Genomic DNA, 26,176 nt, shown 5'->3' with positions numbered 1-26,176 from the left:
GTCAACCGGAAGTTCCTCGTAATGGATTTCTCTGAAAAATAGCTCGATGTTTTTTTCGAACTTCCATTACTTTTGCAGATTTGTTATTAAAACTTATGTACTGACGTAGTACGATACTTAGGACTGTACATTGACAAGAACCCACATACTCGACTGAAACGACAAGACGTGAACAGACGCTACAAGCTACTTGACTAGACTACTTGACCCCAGATCTAAACTCGACTTGAATCACAAACTGACAATCTACAAGACCCATATGGACGACATACGGAACAGAAGTGTGGAGCTCAACCAAACCCTCGTAACTCCAAACACAGTCTAAAATCCTATAGGAAAATCCTGAATGCTCCATACTACATTTCTAACCTTACCATACACACTGTAACCTTCACATCCCTTTTGTCAACGATCTAATAAATTCTCGCTACCGCAACTTTCACAGCCTCCTAGCTCTCCATCCTAATCCTCTTGTGCAACAACTCTCCTCTCCTCACCTTCCCGACAATCCTCCACAGTCGCTTGAAGCGGAAGTGTCCTAGGGACCTATTGATGTGAGTGTAATATCCACTGAGAAAAAGTTCCATCAATGGGTGGTTGCTCTTACATGACATTCATGAGAACTTAACCCCAGTTTCATCAAATTTACTTGATGCAACATTTGTTGCAGTTGTAAATATGGCAAATAAAGTGAAAAAAAAACTTATGTACATGTAGAAAAATATAAATTCCATTTACAAGTTGTTTTCTTGGTAAATTCGATTAATGATACACTTCTAGGTAGGCTTCCCTCCAAAGTTACAATTTAATACCATTTTTACGCAGATCTACTTAAAAGTTTCTAATCGAAATTTTTCATACATGAAATCAAGCTCATACTTTTAGGTGCTACGTTGTTTACAAAAAAAAAAAAATCAGCTTAAGTATATGTGGGTGTACACAAACAATTATTTTAAGTTTGACTTTTCTATTTTTTAGTTTTAGTCAGTGTTAAAATGACTAATGACTAAAACTTGGTAATTCAAATGACTAAAATTATTACATTTTTGTAGTGTGTAGTTTAAGAAGCCGCCAGTGTGGGCAATAGTTTAAACTGTCAGAATAGTTAGTACACTGCCAGTTCACCAGATAGTAGCGCTGGTCTTGCTTTAATGCATGCAACGCACGTATTTACACACGAAACTTATCCCCTGTCTAAATATTAGCTTTTGAATTGCATACTAAATTAAGACAGACTATAACTTATGTGTACATTTTTAAATTGCCCAAAACAGTTGTGGGCAAATTCTACATTTTTTTTTTCTTAGACAAGAGATTTTGGCCAAACTCATTTTCTTTCGAGCTTCCACTTGAGATCAAAATTTAGCTTTAAAAAAATCAATCGAAAAACTCACTTTACTGAATTGAATCGATTTTTTTTTATTTTTAAATTTTATCGAACACAGTTCCATCATTTATCTTTTGAAACTTAATAAACTCCTTTACATTCTGTAATTTACCTCATATATCTACATTTATACGCTAATTTATTATTAACTTGAAATAACTTCAATAAGAAAAATATCGTGCAAATTTTATTTCAGTTTGTAAAACTGATCCGTTCACATTAGCTTCTATTTCGAATCACTAAAAAAGATACCCCTTGCGGCAGAAATATGTACTATAATTTTTAACCTTCTATTTTATTATTTTTGTTCCTGACATTCAAAATCCACCGTTCACCGTTAATTATTAGTTGATTATAGTTAATGATTTATTAAATTTAATTCATTTATTTAATTTTCAGGGAATTATTACCAAAAAATTATTTCGTAAAGACACAGGAAAATGGTTCTCACGTAGTACACAGACGAGACCCTTCTGTAAGTAAAAAATTAATTGTTTAACAAAAAATATTACAAAGTTAATAAATTTGTATTAAACAAAATAATAATAACAATAATAATGTGTATAATCTTCACCCTTCAGAGAACGTAACCTCCTTAGCTGGTTATGGTGTGAAGTGTAACCCTCTCAGTGATCTGTTGAATCATTACTTTCTGTAATATTTCGAGAATAATTTTAAAGATTCCCAACTGAAATACTTGTTTTCATAGGAAATAGAACTATGTCAATATCAAGGAAATATCAGAGGTATACCAACATCGTGGGCTGCTCTTTCTACGTGCTCTGGAATAAGGTAATTTAAGAACAGGGTTATGTTTTGTTATTAACGAAAAACAATCATTATTGTACAAATTAATTATTATTGACCTTTTTTTTGCACAGAGGTGTTATTCACGATGGAGAAACACTGCACTACATAGAGAAATCCGATACAAATTTAAGTGATATTTCAGGTGAACATTTTGTCTATAAACATGATGATCTTCTGACAAATAATACATGTGGTAAGTGAAAGTTTATTGTATACTTTATTGATGGTATTTACTCTTTTGAATCGAAATGTGTATGATATGATTATTCTTGAATATAAGCATAAAAAAAGGCATCGGGTTTAGGTTAGGTCTGATCTTTATCCAAGATAGAATAACTGCTTACCTGTAACTTCATCGAAGATGTACATTAAACTTTTTCCCTAAAAAATTTCGTTTATTGAAATCATTTACTACTTTTATTAGTAAATAACTATGAAGCATACAACTTAACTTCTTCTGGATGGGCACGAAGTTTAAACATCTTATGGTACTTTTTGCAAATATAGTGGTTCTTCAACAGTACTGTTAAATTATTGTTAGTTTTAGCTGCAATATTTTCCTGCTAACTGATAAATACTTGAAGTGTATACTTACTGATATCTCAGAGTTATTAGATCAAGAGAGCATACTCAATTTTTACTCTCTTACAGTCTTTCGTAACCTTTTTTATTATTATTATTATTTAAATTTTCTTCAAGAAATGTTAATGAACATTTCATTTCCACAGGTTATGAAGGCACTCCTCATGATGTGATGGAATCAGTTCATAGGTTAAACACAGCAAACAGGGTAATTGTACTAAACTTGATTAGTTTTGTTTAACATGTTACTGCATGAGATTTGTTGTTTAATTTTGCAAAAAAAAATCTGCTTGGCTAAAACATTCATTCTTATTATGTAATTATTGTAACAAGTTTACGGGGGAAAAAAACCGTAGTTTGTAACCCATGTAAAGCAAGCTTCTGCGTGGATTGCTTTCTACGCTACGCAGTGAATGGTTAAATCTTTAAACTATTAAACTTAATTAATTTTTTTTCTATTCAGGTAAAAAGATCACCGCAAAATATTCGAGGCCCGTACAACGCGAACAGAAGATCTCGTTTTGTGGAGCTAATATTGGTCGTCGATCATCGCCTCTACGAGAATATGAACAAAGATTTGAATGAAGTAAAACAACGTTGTAAAGATATTGCTAATATTATCAACGCTGTAAGCATTTTTTTTTGCTTTTACTTATTTTTACAAAATACGTCATGTTCACCTAACTTGTATAGAATCGGAACAAATTAAGTTTGGCGAAATATTGATACTTTTTTTTATGTAAGCAATATACCTTAAAATAAAATCTCAGGTTGTTTTAAGTAAATTCAGATTCACATTGAAGTATTAGGGAGTCACATGCGCCCGAATCCATGTATTTATTGTCCAGCAAGTCTCAGCTGGAAATCCATCCAACCAAGGTAGCTAGCTGGTGGGAAGGAATACTGCATTATGATGTTCCTTACAGCAGCAATTTGGTGACCGCGCGTTTGCAAATCGAATAATTAGAACTAAGAACAATCTTAATCCTTCCGTTGCATCACATCACATCCGATGAATAGTGATGTCCTGTTAACTGTCCGGAGTTAGGCAGTGCACTGAGAAAAAGCTCCGGGCGCTAATAACCTGAGATTTTGACGCTCCACAAAGTGTATAACTTATAATCATATTTCTATGTTTACAGCTCTACACACCGTTGAATATCTTCATTGCACTAGTCGGCGTAGTAGTATGGACGGAGTTGGATGAGATCACTTTGTCCACTAAAGGAGATACAACTTTGACGAATTTCCTTCATTATAGGCGAGAAAAGCTAGTCAAAGAACATCCAAATGATAATGCACAGTTGCTCACGTAAGTAGGATTTTTCTGTTTTCTTTTATTTTTAAGGTTTGTGCGGAAAGAACAAAGATTGACTTTGCACTTGAATAGGAAAATCCAATTTGATGGAGGCGTAGTAGGAAAAGCGCTGAAAGGCCCCATGTGCACCTACGAGTTCAGCGGCGGTGTGAGCATGGACCACAGCACCGTGGTCGGACTGGTGGCCACCACGGTCACCCATGAGATGGGCCATAACTTCGGCATGGAGCATGACACCCAGTCCTGTGATTGCCCTGATGATAGATGCATCATGGCGCCTTCCTCCAGGTAGTACGCTTTTAATCTAAATGAGCAAGGAGCAGGTTTTAGAAGAACGTAAACATGTGATTGATGGATTCACTCTTAGAGAAGTTAAACAATTTTCCTGTGTATTTTTCCAGTACCACCAGCCCAACACATTGGAGTTCTTGCAGTTTAGAATACCTGGCGGTAGCTTTTGATCACGGAATGGATTACTGTTTGAAAAACAAACCAGAAAGGTACGATAAACTGCTCCTGAATTTGCCCGTGAATCCAATGTAATGTTCGCTCTTTTTTTTTTAATCGATCTATATATTTAATTTATAGATTATTCGACAGCCCAGTCTGTGGAAATGGTTTTGTAGAAGCTGGTGAACAATGCGATTGTGGATTAGAAGATCGATGCAATAATCCATGCTGTAATGCAACTAGATGTATGTTGTATTCGAACGCGTCGTGTGCCACTGGAGAATGCTGCGATTTGTCGGTAATTAATTTAATAATTCTCGTTTGAGAAAACTTTGCGACTTACGTTGAGATTTTCCACAGGAAATATCCGTTTTGTTCTATAAACTTCTTTCAGGCGGAAGTAAATTTGTCCTTATACTCTTCATCTGAACCTTGAATGTACGTACCATGTCCTTGTAAATTATTAACATTTATTTTGTTTTGTTTTCCAAAAAAATTTTAAAAAAACTCAGACGTGTCATCCAAAGAACGCAGGCAGTTTGTGCAGATCTGCTGACCATGAATGTGATCTGCCGGAGTATTGCACCGGGGAGTCAGAGTATTGCCCGGGCGATGTGTTCAAAATGGACGGAGAGACATGCGATTGGGGTAAAGCGTTCTGCTACAAGGTAAGTTGATAAGTGTTCGTTATTAGTATTATTATTTTAATTAAGGCGCGTCAACATCTAAGGTTATTGGCGCCCGGAGCTTTTTTCAGTGCACTGCCGGGCCTCCGGACAGTGTTCTCTCGTTACAGACAACACTGTCCATCACCGGACAGTGAGCTGTAAGAAGCTCCTAGGAAGAGAAAATCTAAGGGTCAGCAGCTGGACTCGAACCCGGGACCTCCGCGTGGGAGTCCAGTACGCTAACCGCATAGTTAATCCTTTCCCTATTGTGATTATTGAACTTTATGCGCAACGTCCGATAAGTTTTTTTTTTTAATTTGCGTTATTCTTCCATTAGGGCACCTGTCGCAGTCATTCAGATCAATGTCGATTACTCTGGGGTCCAAGTGGCAAGAGTTCTGATTTCCTCTGCTATCGGATGAACACTAAGGGCTCTCGTCATGGCAACTGTGGCTACAATAGGCTGAATCAATCCTATGTTAAATGTTATGACGAGTTAGTGGCTTCACATCTATATTTCTAATTCACTTCAGTTGGCGTAATGTTATTAATTTTTATCCATTTTTTTTTAACTCAATTGCTTCTTTTTTTCCAGAAATATATTCTGCGGCATGCTTCATTGTATGCATCTAAACGAACGTCTAGAATTTGGTATGGAATCTGTGTCCATTTTGTCGCATTCATTCATCAACGCAGGTGGTAATATAATACCTTGTAGGACGGCCATTGTTGATCTTGGGCTTAATGAAATTGATCCTGGTTTAGCGCCAGATGGAGCTAAATGTGCCGAAGGAAAGGTTTGTGGTAGTTTAATTGTTGACAATCCCTTTTAACTTAAGATAAGGAAAGTTTTGCAAGTTTTTCTTTTAAGTTTTCTCACTGGAAATTTCCATTTTGAGTTTAAGCTTAAGTTTTGAGGTTTAAGGAAAAATGTTCTTGTTATTGAGCTCCACAAGAATATTGGGAGAAGTAAAACGAGAAAGGAAGTGATTGAACATGTACCACAACGCTTAATCTTAGAACGTTCTCAAAGTGTGTTCCACCGGAAATTGATATATTTGTTGTATCCGCTTCAGGTGTTCCGTTAAAACTATAGTAATTTCGAATAAAATAAACATCAACACAAAAACTGATGAAGCCCTTTAGGAGGCGATACGTTGTTAACAAAAATAAATAAACGATTTCTAAAAAACGATGTATACCATTAGCTTCCAAACATTTTTGGCCCTTTATCCCAAACAGATGTCAAAATTATAATTGAATTACAGATGTGCGTCGGACAGAAATGTTTATCAGTAGACGCACTAACAGCCGGAACTGCATGCAAGGATAACTGCAACGGAAATGGTGTGTGCAACAGTCTGGGACACTGTCATTGCAATACAGGCTTTGCACCACCGACTTGTCATCATCCAGGCACTGGAGGATCTGAAGACAGCGGTCCAGCATCACAACCAAATGGTTTGTATAGACATAGATAGACTTATTTTTTTTTTCTTTTATTTTCTTGCATGGTTATTTATTTATTTTTGTAAAAATAAAAAGATAAAAATATGTTTCTGGATGTTAGATGGTGTCGTCAACTTTTGGGACATACTCCGCCAAGAAACAGAAATTTGTCTTCTCTGCCCCATCTATATCATGTTTACCTCTTTGTTTTCCCAGTTTTCTTATGTTTTATCTTATTATGAACAAGTGAAAGTACCAAAATCTTTTTTTTTCTTTGTTTTGTTACATTTCAAGACATCTTTGCTGTACCCTGTTCAAGGCATAAGGGTGGGTTCAGAAATTGTTGTTAAAAACTGAAAAAAAAAAATACAAATCTTAAACTCTAAAACCATATATATGTTGAAGTAGTTGTTTATTTGCTCTTTAATATTTATTTTTTTAATAAATTAAATAAATTTTTAATAAAGTCTAGCTTTGGCTGGCATTATTGTGCAAAGCTTAACTTTTACACAAATATTCTCCACGTAAAAAAATAATACGAGGTCTGTAAATTAAGTAATGAGACTGATTTTTTTAAATTTTTTTATTCAAAAAGAATTACAATTCTATATTGTCAAAATAACTTCCTTCTGAAGCCACACAGCGCTGGAAACGTTTCTTTCTCCGATACTGGAATAGTTTTCAGCTGGTCGGTTACAGCCGTTTGAATGTTTTCGACTATCCCAAAAATGAGTTCCCTTGAGGTGATTTATCAACTTCGGGAAGAGCAAAAAAAAGTCACAAGGACTCAAGACAGTGTGAATAAGGAGGCTGAAGAAGCCACAGGAATGTTTTTACTGGCCAAAAATTTTTACTGGCGGTTTATTGAAATTGAAAAAAGCAAGGATGACGAAATCGAAGAACAAATGCATGCATGCTGATTTGTTTTTTCGATATCCACACGGAATCGTCCACAAAGAGTTTCTACCTCAAGGTCAAACGGTCAATCAACACTTTTACCGAGAGGTTCTTGAAAAACTTCGGAAAAAGGGTCATTCGTGTGAGACTAAACATCAAGAACAAGTGGGTGTTGCATCAAGATAATGCTCCTTGTCACCCAGCAATTTCAATAAACCAGAGTTTTTGGCCAGTAAAAACATTTCTTTGTCTCCTCAGCCTCCTTATTCGCCTGACTTGAGTCCTTGTGAGGAGTGGAAGAAACGTCTCCAGCGCTGTGTGGCTTCAGAAGGAGGTTATTTTGTAGGGGTGACAATATAGAACTGTAATTCTTTTTGAATAAAAAAATTTAAAAAAAATCAGTCTCATTACTTATTTTACAGACCTCGTACATAACAGAAAAAAACAGAACTATCATCTAAACATAAAACATACCTCTCAAAATTGCTATTTGCTCATAGCTGCCATTTTTTAATAAATTATAATAAATTGGTGCCTTGTAGTAGGTTATTTATTAGCAAAATGTATTTTATTTATTTTCTTTTACTTTCATTTCTTTAAAATATCCGTGTGTCAGAATTGGAAGGAAGAGACTATTGTGACTTTCTCTTGGGGTAAGAAGAAAAGTAATTATTAGGGAATGGTCTCTGGATGGGGAGCAAAATATTGCCCAGGGGATCGAAATCCCTCACTTTCTAAGTGAATTTGCTCAAAAAAAAAAAATGGCCTCCCTACGTTTTTCCTTGAACATCGTACGATTTTCACTCAAAGTGATCGAAAACCTTTATTTAAAATATTTTCCCTGGGGGGGAAATTCAATCAAGGGCCACTTATTAGGAGAGGTTTTTTTTCCCTCATCCAAGAAAAGCGGGTAGGCTTTTCCCTGTAAAATACCCACTTCAAGTAAGATGTGCAGTCTCTGCACCTAATCTATTTTAAGATGGGTTTGGATATTTTAATTGGCTTAAATTTTTATAGTTTGAAGGAAATTTCTCTTTCTGGAAGTGCCGCTTACTCTGAATAGAGTTTTCATTTCTCGGAAATGGCTCCAAAAATTTCGAAAACAGTGCCGGAACACAGAGAAAAATCAGTTTTCAAGAACCTCTGATTCTGACACTTGCGATATAAAATATAACAAAAAGAGGAAGTTAAACAAAGAATCAGCTGACTAACAGCTTAATTCAATCATATAATAATAATTACTATCGTTATTTGGGTAGCCAGTTCGTTTGTTCCGGTGATAAGCTTCAGTTCGTCTGGATTCTGGATTGCCTTTTTCATCTCAAAGAGAGATTCATCCTTTTTTTCCCCCCAATCTCATGAACATTGAGCTTATATTGGATTACTGGAGCAAAGCTTTCTGGGGTCTTGATGCAAGGACAAGTTGAGGAGTTTTGCAGAACAGCTTTTTCTCTAATCCGATTTTGTAAAACAGAATTTTTTTTTTTTTTTTTATCTAAAGCTTGATTTCCCATGACATCTGAATGTCATGCGGAAGTGGTAGGATTCACATTCTACAGCTCAATCCTTCTTTTAGTTTTGTAACAAAACTGGGGGGCGGGTTCTGGTGGGATAAACCTTTCCTATCTCCCAAATTGCCTGAGGTCTTAAGACATTGCCCCCACAAATGGGGAATTCCAGGCTAGATTTGTCGTCCCTGCCTAGTGGTATTATCACAGCCATGCCTTTAGTTCTGTGTGGTAGTTGTATTATTGATGACTCCTCATTCTATTGTTGACTTCTTAGCCAACAATCGTCAATATATTTACTCTATAATAGGCCCTTTCTTTCCACAAGCATCGAGGCCTTCATTTCTTTTTCTCATAGTTTCTACAATCTCTTGCTTCTTTCTTCCTCATCTTAGCAAGGAGCAAGGAAGTCTTAAGAGCTGCACATTGATTTCTAAGATCCTTCAAAGCTAAGTACATCTCTAGAAGTGTTCACAAATTTGACCTGTCCTATGTCTTATTTGTAGGTCCGTTGTTCCGTTGTAAACAAAAAAGTAAGGTGATTTAGGGAAGAATCCCTACTGCATTCCACTCACTTTCTGTGCGTATATTATTTCCTTAGGTCAGGGGTCGGCAACCCGCGGCTCTTTTATCCAAATTGTAAGGCTCTTCAGTCTGCCCAAAATATATCGTATATTTTAATTTTATTGAAACAAATGAAAATTTCATCTATTAAAGTAAAGATATTTTTTTAAAAAGAATTTTAAATGTGATAGGTTTGAAATTGAATAGAATTATATTAAAATACAGTACGTAATTATATAGGACTGCCGCCATTTTCATTCAAACACAGGTTTAGTTATTATTTATTTGTTTATTTACTTTGCAATATGTGAAAATAAATATATAAAACATTTAAATGTTATTGAATATCATAAAATAATAATTTGTGAATACAAATGATCTACTAGAGCTTTTTGCAGTATCATCCTTGCGGCTCTTGGTAAGATTTATTAAAATTATTTAAGGAAAAATGGCTCTCTACTTGAAATAGGTTGCCGACCCCTGCCTTAGGTGAATTTCTGCATGCCATTTAGGACTCCATTTTCGTGATAACCTGCCTGTTTTTTCACGCTAAAAGAAAATGATAAGTAGAAGTTGTCTTGGATGCCAACAAAAAGTATTGGCACTTATTTGGTTTTGGATCTTTCCTTATTCAGTTCAACTCTTCATGATCCTGGAATTAGTGGCGATGACATTTCTCCTTTGCAGAAACAGGATATACTGTACAATCGTCCTTAAAGTTAAATATTCGCTCGTCAAACATTCTTAGCCGAGGAGAATTCTTCTATGCCCGTTTCTTTAGGATAAACTTTTAAGTAATAACAACATCTCTTTAAACAACCATTTATTTTAAATATTATTGCTTTCTGTCATTTTTGCCATTTATGTAATTTTTAGTGTTTTAATTTTTGTATTAAAATTTTGATTTGAAGTTGTGAATTCTCATTTACAAAAAAAAAAGAAAAAGTAAATCAGGTGTTCCAGGAATTTTAGTGATCTGGAAGGAATAATTATTTATCAAACATTTTGCCTAGGAATGTACTTTTTGAACACTTTCGTTGGGCAAAATTTTATTCGTAAAGCGTGATTTGTCGGCTGCGATAATTGAGCCTAAATATCAAATTTGAATTTTATTGAACAATTTTTTTCTGATCAGACACTTCACAAATTTGACAGAACTAACAGCACATAGACTCACACAAACTGGAATATTGGTAAAAGCAGTAAAATTACACGAATTGCAGAAAAATAATACGATATTTACTTGAAATTAAAATTTTTTGACATGATTACTATTATATCTTCTTAAATCAAGAGTTTTTTAAAAAAGGTACTCATTAAATTAGTAACTTAAATTTTGGAACACCTGATCTCATTTGTAATAAATAATAAAGTTTAATTGCATGCCTAATTTTCTTTAATGAGGTGGTGGGGAGGAGATGTAAACAAAATTATAATGAATATGTCATAGAAAAGTTTCTCGTATTTCTTGATTACGTAGAATTCTATTATTTACGATCTGGTTTTTATCTTATCACAATTTAACAGCAAATGATTTTACTGTGCCTTATATGTGATTATTTTTATGTTTAATTCATTTATTTTATTTTTTTTTTTTTTTTGTCATTTTGAGTTTAAACATATTGTACAAAACTTGTTTGTGTTTATACAGCTCGTCGTGAGGTGATTACGGCCTTCTACATCGTATTCTTGGGTGTGCTGCCGTCCATCGCTTTAGTCGGCTTCTTCCTCTACTACATGAAAAGGAACACCATATTCGTGAAGAAACCAAGGCCGACCATGTACGTAAATAGATGTAATACTAAAGATAATAAACGATTTAATGTAGTTGATTATATAACAACAACAACAACAATGGCGCCGACTACGTCAAGTACAATAACTGGTGGGACTACCGCAAGAAATAACAGTAAAACTGTTATTGCACAACAACAACAACAACAGAAGAACTTATTATTACAAGAAGAGCCAATCTATAGTGAAATCTATGACCAGTATTCTGTACCGATGAGAGAACAAGATCATTATGATAGAATTGCCGTTATAGAGAACATCTATAACGAAGTGAATGCTGCAAATAGTTCGCTATTGCCCAGAAAATCAATGATAACAACAAATAGTACCAATAAACCAATCATAACAAAATCTAAATTAATATTTACAACCAATGAACAAGCATTAAGATTGATTTCTGCAGAAAACCAACCAACAATAAAACAATAGTAAATGCCTTAAATTTCATCTTATAAATTCTCTATATGTTTACTGTTGCATCTACAAAAAAAAAAAAAAAAGAATTCATTAGTTCCCCTTTTTTTAACATCTTGCTCCTCCAGAGGTCTTCCTCAAGAAAATAATTCCGACTTTTAGCCAAAGACATCCCTCATTTTTACCTGTTATTTATTCTATAAATTTTTTGTATTTAACTACAATTACACTTATTCATGTAAATTTTAATGTAGATTCATGAAGATTCTGTGAAGTAGCTGTTCATTATTTGTGGTGACTGATTCATAGATTCAATAGGGTGAGAAAATAAATGCCGGTTTTCAGTCGTAATACATTTATTCTGCCGCAGCTTTCGAACCCTAGGGACTAGGACCATCTTCAGGGCTAGTTTACAATGTACTGTTTTTACATTACAGGGTTGGTGTGTCTTCTGTCTTGTCTGTTCATGGTCAGATAGAAGACACACCCAACCTAACTAGCCCTGAAGATGGACCTAGGTCCCTAGGTCGAAAGCTCGGCAGAATAAATGTATCACGACTGAAATGGCATTTATTTTTCCATCCCATTGAAACTATGAAGATTTTTATATCCTGGAATAAAGTAAGTTTTATTATAATTTGTTGGCGTCTAAATTGTGAACCAATTTTTCAATATTTTGTGTTGTGTAAAATTTGGACGACTTATTTTAGAATAATATGACTTAAGTTTTCCTAAGATGTGAGAATTCTTATAGATCTGGGGGAAATGTATGTTAAAAATTTAAAAGAATTTGGTTGATAATATTGTACATGTTACTGTAACAACTTTAATGTTACAAAAATTACATGTAGCAATAAATTGTAAGTAAATTTTAAACGAAATTAGCCGATAGGATTAGCCCCAGTGGTGGTGGTTAGCTTTCTGGATTTGGATCCAGGTCTTGGTCTTTTCTCTTCGTACAGCTCACGGAAATGGGATAATGTTGGCTGTAACTACTGTCCGAGGGATGCACAGAAAAAGACTTTTGGGCGCGACTGACCACAGATGTGGACTCACCCTTTAAATTTAAACAACTACAAAAAAAAGAAGGAGTAAATAACAGGTTATGAAGATGGACTGGCTGGCTGACAGATCGATGCGTCAACAATTTTTTTTTTTTATTTATTTTAAAGGAAGATAAAGTAATTTTATGAGACTAGTCTTAGATTTTGAATTTTTGGAAGAAGACCTTTGAAACAAGAGATTTACCTGTCACATTTTTATGTGGGTCAATGTTTTTCTTCCTTTTTTTTGCATGGATTTTCCAAAAAAAATTACTCGAAGTGAGCAAGCATGCTTCCCTCTGTGTATGAACAATACAAAATTTCTTGTGTTTTTGTCCTACTTTTTTGGGATAAGCGCTTAGTTTTATTAAATAGATGACTGGGAAATTAGCTCTAAACAAAAACGAGTAATTTTGCTGTGTTTGATTTCTCTTTGATTTTAGTTTTTCTAAAAAAAAAGAACAAGAAGTTTCTTATTAACTGACCTTCTATTCGAGAAAATTCTAATAAAACTATCGTCTAAAGGTCATTTAAGTTGTGGAAAACGTCTTCGGTCTAGAGTAGCTGTCGATGGTCTAATACAGAAAATTAGACGAAGAATAATGCTATCAAGATCAGAAGTAAGGTGGTTTGAGACTTACTCTCAATTTGGCTTCATAGCCCATTTCTTGACATCATTATTCTTTGATGAACTAAGTCTAGCTTTAGAAAAAAAAAAAAAAACTAATTAAGCGACAGGTTAAACGTGTGTATAAGCAAAAAAAAGCTTATACAAACATTTGATACATTTTATACTCTCGTCTTAAAAAGACCTGAACAAATCATAGATAAGGAAAGCACAATTTCGTAATAATACTAACAAGGGTAATTCCTTCCTTGGGGGCTTCTCCACAGCTGACTGTCCTCAGTGATGGACAGTGTTGTTGTATGCAACAATTTGGCATACAATGCCCGGAGTCGACAATGTACTGGAAGAAAAAGCTCCAGGCTCCAATTCACCTCAGACTATTGACGCTTTAAATTCTTGTTATAAATTTATGTCATGTTAAAACATGTTTTCGGGGGCTTCAAAATGCTTATTTTGTTTTTATTCCATTTATTGTGCATGTTATGTTTACATGAAATTTCTACATATGTTATGGATAAATTGAAGACAAGTTGGAAGTTTTTTGTTGTAATCTGTAGCTTTGTTGTAATGTCATCATTCGGCCTAGGGATGACTAAGCTCTACGTTAACTTTAAGACTCCACTGGGCCCCTTACAGCTGCCTAGAAAAACAAAAAAAACGAGCAGCATCTTAAGCCGATGTCTGTGAATGATTACCACAAATACCAGGGCTACACTGTGCCTCCAGGCCAACTTGTTCTGATAATGGATTGAACCATAGCCTACAAATCCACAAGCAGTTCTATTTTTGCTACAGGTTCTTTAGAACGAGAAGGCTTTTCTTGATAAACGGAAAAGGATTTACCTATCTTCCATGACCATGACGTTCATTAATAATCCCAATATTCAGAGAATGATTTAGGAGAAATGGCCTTGTGCTTCATTTTATTGTATTCTATGCCATCCAGAAATAGTTTCTGCCATAATAAGTCCATAACATATGTTCGTACTTACAAATTTTTGTGTATATGTTTAAATTTTTCATGTGCTTATATCTTTCTATGTGTTGTACATACATATGTCTTGTTTCTGGGTGTGTTATAGTCACGAGAAGAAGCCTGTCACTGATACCCGAAATAATCACCATCATCGTGGCGTAATCGGGACTGGTGGCAAGGTATGTAGAGCACCGTCGGCCTCTTTAGAGATCTCTGGCCCGTTAATAGTTGACCACAGTAGGGCTACACTGTTACCACGTCAGGACAGCTCTGGTGGTAGCGCTACCGTCAATGGAGGTGGTGAAGTCACCGCGTCACACTTACAGAACAATCTACTCCGACATTTTGTCGGCTTTAGTACAACGTCTCTGCAGAAAGAGCCAGGTACTGTTGTAATACAACCGCCTGCTGCAGTAGTACCCGTTAGACCTCATCCGACGGCTGTTGGTCACCATCAAGATGTACATCCCAGCGTTTCAGCGATAACACCTGTACACCCTGTTTCAAATGTGCAGAAGAACGTACCAATTAGGCCAGCACCAAAGTTGCCAGAGGTTAATGTTCCACCTGTTGCGGTAAATTCACTTTCTGTTAATCAATCCCAGTTGGCGCATCAACAGCAAAGACCAGTGATCAGTTCACCAGTGCTGGCAGCCACAACATCCACAGCTGCTAAGGATTTAATAGATCATGGACATTCTCCTAGTCGGCCAGCTCCTGCAGTGCCTGGCGTAGAGATAATCCAACCAAAAGGGTTGACTGCTAAACAGCACCCAGTTCAACAACAGCCACCTCCAGTGCAACAAGCTCAACAACCACAGACATCCGCTGGGGATGATAAAAAGACCTATCCAGCTTTGACACGTATAGCCTCGTTCATGCGCGGCCAGAAACCGGAAGTACAAAAGAAAGATTTAGTCAAAAAGAAATTAGACAAAGAAGCTTTGCGCAACATAGAGATATCCAACCCGATACCCCAGAAAGACATTGAAATACCATTGGCCACTTTGCCGGTTGAAAAAGCTGTTGTAGTTAGCCGAGCGCAAAGTCTACGCGATACTGCGGTCGTGAAACGTGCTCCGATACCAACGTTTGGTTCGATGAGGATGCAAAACGGTAAACGCCCTACTAGTACTCCGGCTGCGCATCGTCCAACTTCACCGCCGCCAAGACCACCTTCGTCGATCGGCGTGCCCGGTTATCAACCACCGAGCTCTCAATCAATAGCCGTCGTCGCCAATAAGACGGACAACTCTTATGATGATTGCCTGAATCTTTTGACTGAAAACAATGCTCCCTTAGCTCATATTGACGAGGAAAGCCCCAAACAGGAGAACATCTACGCTGTGATCGAGGAAAACCCACAGGCAACCAGTGAGTATAAAGTACCAAACCCCGTGGACACTAGCGGTGATACAATGGGCTTACTGGGTGAAATAGTTCTAGAGATTGAAGCCAGAAACAATGAGTCCATCTATTCAGCGTCCACTTTGAAAAGAAAGAAAGAGAACTGTGAAGACGATACCGGCTCCACAGTGACTGATATGTCCTCAGATTCAAAAACGAATCAAACATATATGAATACTAGTTCCAATTCTTCAAATTCTGGTTATCTAAGTCCAATCAACAGCCAGAACAAGGGCGGCGCTGAACAAGCGGTAGTAAACAAAGGACCTACCGTGCCTGAGGTATCAGCACCTTATAAACCGTACAGCTCGTCATTGCATAGAAACAATGGGCCTTTTGCGGCCAGTTACAATAGAACACCAACTCCTGAGCTAAAAGCTAAGAACGAGCCAAATTCGATAAGCGTCCTAGCGAGTAAAACTAGTGTAAATACGACTAAAACAAGTCCCAGCAACAATACCTCATTTAATAGAACAAAAACACCACCCAGCCTGCAAAGGCGCAAGACACCGCCAAATCTTAGTGTAAAGAAACTTGAACCAATAAATAGTACTAAAAAATCAACTACAGATATTAAAAAGTCCTCAACAACAACAACACCAAGTAGTAAAAATCAGAATACCACAACATCAGCTACATCGCCACAATCAACAGTTGTAACGAACGCTACAAACTCTCTAGCCAGTAAACAACAACCGGATATAGTGTCCAGTTGTACGAACGATGCGAACAAAGCACCGGATGTTGTAGTGAAACAGGAAAAACCAAAAGTATTGAAATCAACACTAAAACAACCACCAACCGGTCCAAAACCACAAATACAAAGCACCAAACCAAAAACTGAGTTTAATAATACTAATAAATCTTATAGTGGTGGAAAACCAGCGGTTAGAAGTAATTCTAAAGTAGCTAGCCTACAACAGAAATTCGAAAATCAAGCAAGTCAAGCTTTGATGAAACAGAATGTAGATAATAGCAAAAATGTTGATATAAGAAGATGAGAGTACCAAAGTTGAATTTTTGTTTTTAATAAATTTAAATCGATCGACAAAGATACATTCCCCTTTTTCTTTTTGTATCAGATTCTTTGTTTTTCTTTATTTTTTACAAAAGAAAATTCGAGTATGTTGACTCACGTAATTTCTCCCTTTAAGTGTGTTTTCATATTAAGCAATTTATACATAAATGGACATTCTTAAAACTTTATTAAATTGCTTTTATTTTTGGAGTAATCGCGTCTATAAAAAAGCAGGAGAAATGTTGTGATACGTACTTTTTATTTTTTCTCGTAGTGTGCCCTTCCCCGAATAAAGTCTTTTGTAGTAAAAAAAAAAAAACAAATTGCCCTTAATGTGCTCATTGTGTGTTGTAAAACTGTTTGTGTAATTCCTCAGAAAGATTTGCAAAGTGATCAAGATTCTTGATTTAATTTCGTTTAAAAAAAAAGTCATTGTAATGTGTTTTGTAATTACTGCAAAAAAAAAAGCCCCGCAAGATTGTTTATCGGTGCTTCCGTCATGTTGTTGTTGAAGAGAGAAACGGAATATGCCCATAGGGTGTGGTATAGCAGCAGTCAAATGACGGCGACCATATATGGTGCTTCTAACGCTTAGCCTAGGATCTTACTGGTCCTTTGTTTTTTTTTTTTTGCCGTATCAGCTTCTCTGGTCTCTCTGGTTGCCCAAGACAGCTCAAGGTGATTGCAACACAACATCAACACGAATCTCCTTCCTATACCAGGGGTGTTTCAGGAGGTTTAAGGGAACAGGTACCTGTACTAATCGTACTCTTAGTTACCAGACTCAAAACTCCTGTCACCATCTTAAGGTCTTCTCTTGCCAGACTTGAATTTTTTTTTTTCTTTTCCAGAGGTTGTTTCAGCATCTGATGCAGGCGATTCCCCTTTATCTTCAGCACAACGACTTCTATTTCTTCAGCCCTTTTTCTTCACTGGTCACTTCCATCACCCAGCTTTTACTTATTGGAAAGTGTAAATCTCCTTTTTTTAAAAGTCACCATTGCTGGACTGGGGAGATTTTTTTTATGTTTTTGGAGTATTTTTTAAGACATCCATCTTCATCTTGGCTTAACATCTTCAGTAGGGTGTTTAAAAAAATGTTGTCTTTTAAATTTTAAAGCGGAAACTCGAAAGTTCATTTAAAAACAAAAAGTTTGGGTCCGTGTTAGAGCAAAATCGATTAATATTTAGAGGTCGCTTCCATTGATCAAAAAGTATTTGTTTTGCCTTTTTTTATACATAAAAAATCTTAATTAAATGTTTTTGTATATTATAAAATTATTAGCAAAACATGTAATTGTACAAAGTTCATTTAAATATAATCTGCTATAAAGACAACGCAGTGGGAATCATTTTAATGGCCATTTTATTTTCAAAGTTATGAATAATTAAAGAAACATTTTTGAAAAATTTCGATTAATTAACGTTAAAATCACTTCACTATTTATGTGTTTCTTACAGAATTTAAAAAAACGTAATATTTTTTGGTTTTCTGAAACTTCAAAATTAGGGAATATTTTTTCATTTATTGTTATAAATTTAAAATTGATTGATTGATAGTAAATTAATTTCAAATTTAGTACAATCAACAATTACATGTTTAGCTAATAATTTATTAATCGATTATTATTAATCGATTATTATTAATCGATTATTATTAATCGATTATTATTAATCGATTTTGCTCTACTACGGACCCAAACTTTTTGATTTTAAATGAACTTTCGAGTTTTCGCCCGGCACTTCTTAAAATTTAATTAGTCAACATTTTTTTTTGAAACACCCTAATCCTCAGGTTTTTGTTTTTTTTTGTTAGCAAGGATATCCTCCTGAAGGATGATGCTTAACCTAACTCTCTGGGGAAGAAGTGTAGAATTTTCATTTTTTTTTTTTTTTTTTTTTTTTTTTCTTATTTTTCCCAACGCCTTATGTGACATTTTTCACTAAAAATGAATCAAGAATTATCGATCACTTAAAATCTGTAAAAAAAAAAAAATTAAAAGTGTCAGTCATTTATTGTACATTTTAAAAAAAAACTGAAATATTCTCTCGATAGAAAATTAAGAAATCGCTTATTCTACGATCGAAGTTATTCCTTCAATAAATAATAATAATTACTAAATACTCGACTGATTATTTGTATGTATAAACTATATATATAATATATATATAATAAAAATAATATAACTTAATGTGCGAAAATATTTGTTATTAAAAATATAACTGGGCTTTATTCTGTTTGATAAAATGCAAACAGGATGTTATTTAAACAAAAACAAAAACAAAATTGTATCCCAAAATTGTGACGTGTTTCCTGTCCCCCACCCCCTTCATATAAAAATAAGGAAAAAAATAAAAAATATTCGAGAGACAATGTCTTTGCTTTTTTAAATAAAATATAAATGGCTATAAATAATCAATAATAATAATAATAGAATTTTCCTCTTTTTTTTAAACGAAAGAAAAATCAAAATTCCATGACCAAAAAATATATATAATAATATATGAGAAGTCGGAAAAATTCCTTGATTTTTCATTAAAAAAATTAAAAAATATAATTAATTTTTGCTTGTATACTTATATTTGTACAATTATTTAAGAATTATAATAATTTTTCTTGGTGCTCATTTCCTTGTTTATAAGGAATTTCATTTCTTTTTAAATAATGTAAATATTTCTTATTTGTTTTTAATTGCTTTTACTTTTTTTTTATGTAAAAATTATTTTAGAGTATTTGTTTTTGTTTTTTTTTTTCAAGAGTTTTGCGGCGTATTTTATTTTTTACAGATGGAAATCCAAGAAAATCTTCTTTTACTTTTCTTTGGTGGGGCGAGGCCTGAATTTTCTTCTTTTTTGTTTTACATGGATTTAGTGGGAAAACAAATCAGTATAAGTCCCATTTGTTGGTCAAAAACATTTTATTGATTGATTATAATTCTATTTTTGGTCAATTTCCATCAATCTTTCCAATCAAAATAATGATTGCTCAAAAAAAAAAAAAAAAAAAACCTACGATGAAATCATTCAAATATTTTCAGCTATCTTTTTTCCTTATTCTTTCAAGTTAATGGCTGAAATACTTGTGAGAATTCATCTTGGATTAAAAATTTTTTGTTCTTTTGTTTGCGTCTATTAAATTATCAATAATGAATGTAGAGAGTGCTTGATTTATATTCATATATTTATTGAGAGAAAGAGAAAGAGGTCGTATTTCAGGTGAATAATACAAAAGTTAGGAGGTAGAGGATCAGCTGTGTATTTTAGCAAATTGCATTCTCACGCGCAGATCGCAGGTTCGAATCCAAGCTATTAGCTAATTAAATTTTTTTTCTTTTTTATTAGCTTCTTATAACCAACACCGGGAGCGCTAATGATCTCAGCTGTTGGATGCGCGTTTTTTTGTTCTCATAAATGTTATATAAGAGGAATTCTTGTTAAGACTTGGTTATGCCATTTAGTGTGTGTGTGAGGGGGGCCCTCTAACCTGCATTAACATCCATCCCAAACTCTGAAACGGCCCTTTTTAAGTTCAAATAATATTCAAATTCACTGCCTCGCCTGCCGTTTACACAAGGTGGCAACCCCCATTTTATTACTCTTAAGCCACAAACCTTTTTTAAACTACTAAAAAAAATGCTTCTCTAGAAGCAAAAATATAACATACCTAATTTTCCATTCAATAAATGCCATCTTGTACACAAAAAAATATTTATATATATAAACCAGCTTCATGTATCCTATTATTAGTAATGTGCCCATATTTCCTTGGCCGTTGTCTAGCATGTTTTGGAGAAGACTATGTAGTCTTCAGTAAGTTTTTTTTTTTCTATTCTACAAAGTCATCCTGGTGCTATACATCATTTATTCACAACTTTTATTATTCTATTATTATTTTTGTTCACTCTTTATTTGTACATATATTTTTCTGTATTTATTATATTTATGAGCATATTATAATTTACAATAATTTTGATATTTATTTATACTCTCTTACCTTTTATTTTTTTTCAATTTTCATTTTTCACAAAGAAAAACAAAAGCAAAAAAATTCTTGGAAAAAATGTGCTTATAAATATTTTAATTATTTTCTAAAATTAAGAGAGAAAAATTAAAATAAAATTTAGAATTATGTCGATATAATTTTTAATTAAAAAATAATAATAAAACTGTTAATTATATAATTAAAATGAAAAAAAACTATCGATACCAAAGAATATTTTATATTGAATGTATGACCTAAGAAATTTAAAAAAATAAATAAAATGAAAATAAGAAAGATTAAAAAACTGGTGTTTTGATGTTATAAATTAAAAAAAATTAAATTAAAAAAAAAATATACATTAAAAATTATACCTGATTGTATGTGATTTATATTTATTTAGTGTTATTTATGTATAATCCTTGAACTGGAGGTTGGATTTTTGGAAATTTACCGGCTAGCAATGGACCATTTTTATTGAAGAGAGAGGTAAGTGTTTTGGTAACAATTATTTTAAGAACGGCACACATATAAGTAGTTGCTATTAAAGGCTACAAATTGCAGCACAAAAAGAAAATAATCTGGTTTAGCCACTCACAAGACTTCCTTTTTTTATATACCCCACTCTTCAGGTTTAAGATTAAGATAGTAGATGGGACGGGACCTATGCCCCAAGGCACCGCAGCCACAGAAGACTTATTGTGCCAGTCCCTTCTTAGTTCTAGTAGGCGAACCCTCCCCTCCTAAAGAGGTCAAGGACTTTCCCTACTAGTTCTTTTTGCGCTACTATCTCCTTCGGCCTCAACGTTCCAAAGGTATCATAGCGCAAACGTTCGATTGCGTACGCAGGTGAGAGGCCGTTTCCTCCTCTTCCTGACATAATCTGCACAACGGCTCCGCGCTGATAAGCCCCACCTTGCGCAGATGCTTCTTGAACCTACCGTGCCCCGTGAATAGGCCTGTAATCAGAGTAATCTGATTTCTGCCCAAACACAGGGTCTCTTTGGATCTTTGCTTACACAGCCAAGGCATCAAGGTCTTGCTGTGTTTAACCCCCAGGACACATCACCCAGTTCTTTTCGTGCTCCCTCCAGATCCAATCTCTGAGAGCCGCGCGAACCGAACTCCTGGTGATCCCCCAGGACAGGCTCTGGACCGATGAAAGGAGTGTTAGCCCCATTCCTGGCCAGATAATCAGCTTTTTCATTCCCTTCAATACCCACATGACCCGGCACCCATTCCAACCGAACTTTGTTGTGCCGCGACAGTAGTTCTAGGGCCTTCCTGCATTCCCAGACCAGGGAAGAGGTGATTCTGAAGGATACGAGAGCCTTCAGTGCAGCCTGGCTGTCCGAAAAGATGCGAATCTCCCTATTTCTAGGTTCCATCCGCAGGTTTTCCTCAGCGCATATTTTAATAGCAAAAACCTCGGCCTGGAAGACTGTGGCGTATCTCCCAAGAGATCTCTCAATGAGTACCTCGGGTTTAACCCCATAAACTCCAGACCCAGTCCCACAGTCCGTCTTGGAACCATCGGTAAACCAAATGCCTCCCTTCCGGTACTGATCCGTCCAGTTTACCCTCCATTCAGTCCTCGGTTTAATACACACCTGAATTGGAGTCTCGAAACTGTATTTAGGTTTAAGAATGCCCTAAAATTGAATTTTTGCGCCCCCCTCGCTAAAAATGGTAAGTATATCGCCAATGATAATGTATTTATTATGAAGTTTATTAAGGCGCCACGGTAGCCGAGCGGGTTAAGAGGCTAGACCTGCAAAGCTATTTTGTATTGTGGTAATGGGTTCGATTCCCGGTCTTTTAGGCTTTGGATTTTATTTAATGGTTAAATGAGAAATAGTAAAGTACGTTTGCTAGTCGCCTCCGTCCACGACACCTAATTGGTAATTGGACGTTAAACCCCTCTTGAAAAAATTGGCGATTACTTTACTTATGAAGTTTATGAAAAATTCTAATAACCATAATATTCTGGGAAATCTAAAATAATAATAATTTTAAAAAACGAACAATTCATTATTTAATAAATACGTACTTCTTTTAAGAATTTTCACCTGTGACTAAAGTTTCTATCTAGAAGCAATACATTATATCCACATTTTTATACATTAAATTATATCCACATTTATATTTTATAAATTTTTTATTTTATATTTATACATTATATCCACTGTTTAAACAGCTGACAAGAAATGAAAACGTCACTAACTGAAAGCGTTTCTTAATCAAAAATACCATAAAGAAAAACCCCCATTTTTGGATTAAAAAGATGATTTGAAATGATTCTCGTGATTATGGCTTCGATTTAATATATTATTTTAATACTCATTAACAAGTTTTATAGCCTTTGTGGTCAATTCCCATCATCATCATCCTCCATTTCAACTCTTGGTTCCTTTTGATTCCTACCAGACTAGTGATGATAAACTGATTTGGTTCTTCTGCCCAACATCTTTAATCAATGATTATAGAAATTATAAATCATGCTCTCAAGTAATAAATCCCAGCTGCCTGAGAGAGAGACATGCAGTCTACAAATTCATTATCCTGTAAAGCGATAAAGGCATTTTGGACTCAACTGTAATCAGAAAAAGTTCTGCACATTTAGTAATTCCTCACCAGATGGATTGGCAAGATGGTTATAATTTTGCTTTTGAAAATGGGAATAAACAAGGTTGTTTTTTCAAGCAAATTAACTTTATATATCGAGTTCTGTAAGGAAATAAATATAGCTACAAACTTAAATATCACAATATACTTACTTAATTGTATAATTTAATTATTGAAATGCAAATAAAATACTGAAAATTTAAAAAAAAACTCAGGAAAAAGCTGAAAAGAGAAGAATAATGAACAACTTTATTAAAGAAAATTATAAAAATAAAGTGAAATACTCTTACTTTGAGAGAAACCATTAAAACTGCCAATTAGGTGCTGCAGCCTAGTAGCCATTTCTTGAAATAACATAGAGAACGGCCATATTGGATTGGCGGAATGTACAGGAGATTGCCACATCCAACCCAAGAAATTCCTTTTACTAATTCAGTATTTGCCCCTACTCAATATAATTAATAAGTGGTAACATCTATCAACATCTTAAACCATTACAAGGCATTTTCTGTGGTTAAAAAAAAGACTGAAAACTATTAGAAAAACCTGAAATATACTCCTGAGTTGACAATGAGACCCTAGTACTATAGCCAGAGCGAATTAGTAAACTCCAGGTCGCTCTAATTTACTAAAATACAAGTACAAAGTACAAACCTTTGAATAATACTGAATTGTGTCTTAGTTTAACCTGATTTCCACTGTTTCTGTCAATAAGACGTAATAAAGTACTAAAACCAGAGCAAAATATAAATTATAGGTCGTTCTAACTCATTAAAATAGAAGTAAAACCCGTTGGGAAAAAAAAAGAAATGGTCTCTTTGCTTGACTACATTATTATTCCATCAATTAGACGAAATAATAAAACCCATGGCTAAATAGTAAATCCCAGCTCGTTTTGATTTACCAAAAATCAAGTAAACACCAATGGAAAAGTGGAAAACGTAAGTCTAGCCAAAAAAATACAATTTTAGAAACAGGAAATAAGGAAATTCCACAAAAACTAAGTAAGATCTTTTATTTTATTTTTATTTTTTTAATAATCTCTCCATTCAAATCCAGCCGAACAAACGTGTTCAGTGCATGCCTCAAGTGAAAACTAAAAGATATTAGCTGGTTTTAAGAAATGCCGTATAAAACTAACAATCTTCCCTCTTTTCTCTCATAATTAAAAATCTCTACATAGAAAACAAGCAGATAAATGTAGAAGTTATGCCTGGCTTAGTAACTCGATCTTAGGAACCGGAAAGAAGGAACTATAGTGAAACTAACAGACAGACAATTCCGTGTTTTTCCAATGGTTTTTTACTTGTATTTTAGTAAATTAGAACGACCTGCGATGTTATATTTAGCCCTGGATGTAATATCAGGTCTCATTGTCAGAAACAGCTCAAATTTGTTCAATGTAGAAGAAGATTCAGTGTTTTTACTGAACATTTTACTGTAGCTGAATTGTAAAACCATGGTCGTTTTCATTTACTAAAATACCTAAAATATTTTGTAAAACTAGGAATTTACTCCTACATTGATTTCTTCAGATTTCTAGTGTTTCCATCAATGAAACAGCATGATGGTCAGACCTGAAAAAGTACATGGCTGGCCTTTCTATTGTACTAAAATAAAATTAAAAACCATTGGAAAAACACGGAATTGTCTCCTATATTGACGAGATAGCTGCTGTTTCTGTCAAAGAGACCTACTACTGAAGCCAGGGCTAAATAATTATAAACCTAGATCGTTTTATTTACTGGAATACAAGTATAAATTTTGGTTAAACACCAAAAATTGTCTGTTAGTTGGAACAGATTGCTGCTGTTTCTGTAATGGAGACCCAGTAATACAGCCAGGGCTAAATAGGACGTCGCTGGTTGCTCTAATTTAGTGAAGTGTAAAAAAAATAATCTTTGTAAACACTTGAAATTAACTCCTAAATACGGTTGAATCCAAAATGGATCAGTATGATTCAATGACTCAAAGTGAAATCATTTTGATTCAATGACTCAAAGTGAAATCATTTTGATTCAATGACTCAAAGTGTAATCATTTTGATTCAAAAGACTCAAAATTGAATCAAAATGAATTTTGGAGCAAAATACTTAGAAAATCAACGTGTTAGTTTCAAGGATTTGATTGAAGAAATTTCGTTTTAATTTTTGACTTTAATTTGGTGTTACTTTGGAGGCTTTTATTGCAGCATCAAGGTGAATTGGTTTCTTTGCTTCTGTTACCTAGATATTAGATATTGATTTTTACCAGAGCAATAATAGGTCTTCAGGTCTTCTAACCGTTACAATTAGTAACTGTAATTTTGTATTAATCAAAATACATAAAAAATAATTTTGTAGATTTTGGCTGACTTATTTTAAGTGAACTAAAGAACCCAGGCCAAGACACGAAAAAAGGTTATTGAGTTAGAATCAACCACCATAGAGCAAGAAATGAGCATAAAAAGCGAAGAAGGAAGATGGGTGGTTGGTAGTAGAGGGTGTTAAGAGGATGGAAATCTGGTAGGATGAGAATTGGAGGGTACAATGGAATAGTGCGAAAGAGGTTTACAAAGGAGACGCCAATGGGAATTAAAACGTGACTGAGTATTGGCTTGAAAGGAAATGGGAGCAAAGTGAAAAGATTGTTTCTGGCCCTCTAGGGTGGAGTGTGAGGG

The 26,176-nt window shown here is 34.5% G+C and overlaps 1 protein-coding gene across 7 annotated transcripts in view; it reads left to right on the top strand.

Moving 5' to 3' along the window:
- LOC141446724 (uncharacterized) overlaps nucleotides 1–21,007 on the top strand; it is a 317,788-nt gene extending 296,781 nt beyond the window's left edge. For 6 of the 7 annotated variants that reach the window (XM_074113434.1, XM_074113432.1, XM_074113433.1 and 3 more), the window contains 15 exons: nucleotides 1,787–1,862; nucleotides 2,097–2,179; nucleotides 2,269–2,390; nucleotides 2,926–2,987; nucleotides 3,243–3,407; nucleotides 3,922–4,091; nucleotides 4,170–4,385; nucleotides 4,499–4,597; nucleotides 4,686–4,845; nucleotides 5,060–5,215; nucleotides 5,553–5,710; nucleotides 5,811–6,012; nucleotides 6,484–6,676; nucleotides 11,285–11,855; nucleotides 14,595–21,007. In XM_074113434.1, the coding sequence (XP_073969535.1) occupies nucleotides 1,787–1,862; nucleotides 2,097–2,179; nucleotides 2,269–2,390; nucleotides 2,926–2,987; nucleotides 3,243–3,407; nucleotides 3,922–4,091; nucleotides 4,170–4,385; nucleotides 4,499–4,597; nucleotides 4,686–4,845; nucleotides 5,060–5,215; nucleotides 5,553–5,710; nucleotides 5,811–6,012; nucleotides 6,484–6,676; nucleotides 11,285–11,855; nucleotides 14,595–16,896 (4,735 nt within the window). In that variant the 3' untranslated portion in view covers nucleotides 16,897–21,007. The remainder of the gene's footprint in view (nucleotides 1–1,786; nucleotides 1,863–2,096; nucleotides 2,180–2,268; nucleotides 2,391–2,925; nucleotides 2,988–3,242; nucleotides 3,408–3,921; nucleotides 4,092–4,169; nucleotides 4,386–4,498; nucleotides 4,598–4,685; nucleotides 4,846–5,059; nucleotides 5,216–5,552; nucleotides 5,711–5,810; nucleotides 6,013–6,483; nucleotides 6,677–11,284; nucleotides 11,856–14,594) is intronic. The other variant, XM_074113435.1, reaches the window with a different exon arrangement.
- Nucleotides 21,008–26,176: the final 5,169 nt, after the last annotated feature.

Source organism: Rhodnius prolixus, unplaced genomic scaffold (assembly GCF_049639745.1).
Source record: "Rhodnius prolixus isolate KJV_2025 unplaced genomic scaffold, Rpr scaffold_7, whole genome shotgun sequence".
Classification (NCBI taxonomy): Eukaryota; Metazoa; Arthropoda; class Insecta; order Hemiptera; family Reduviidae; genus Rhodnius; species Rhodnius prolixus.
This window is presented reverse-complemented; position numbering and strand designations above follow the sequence as displayed.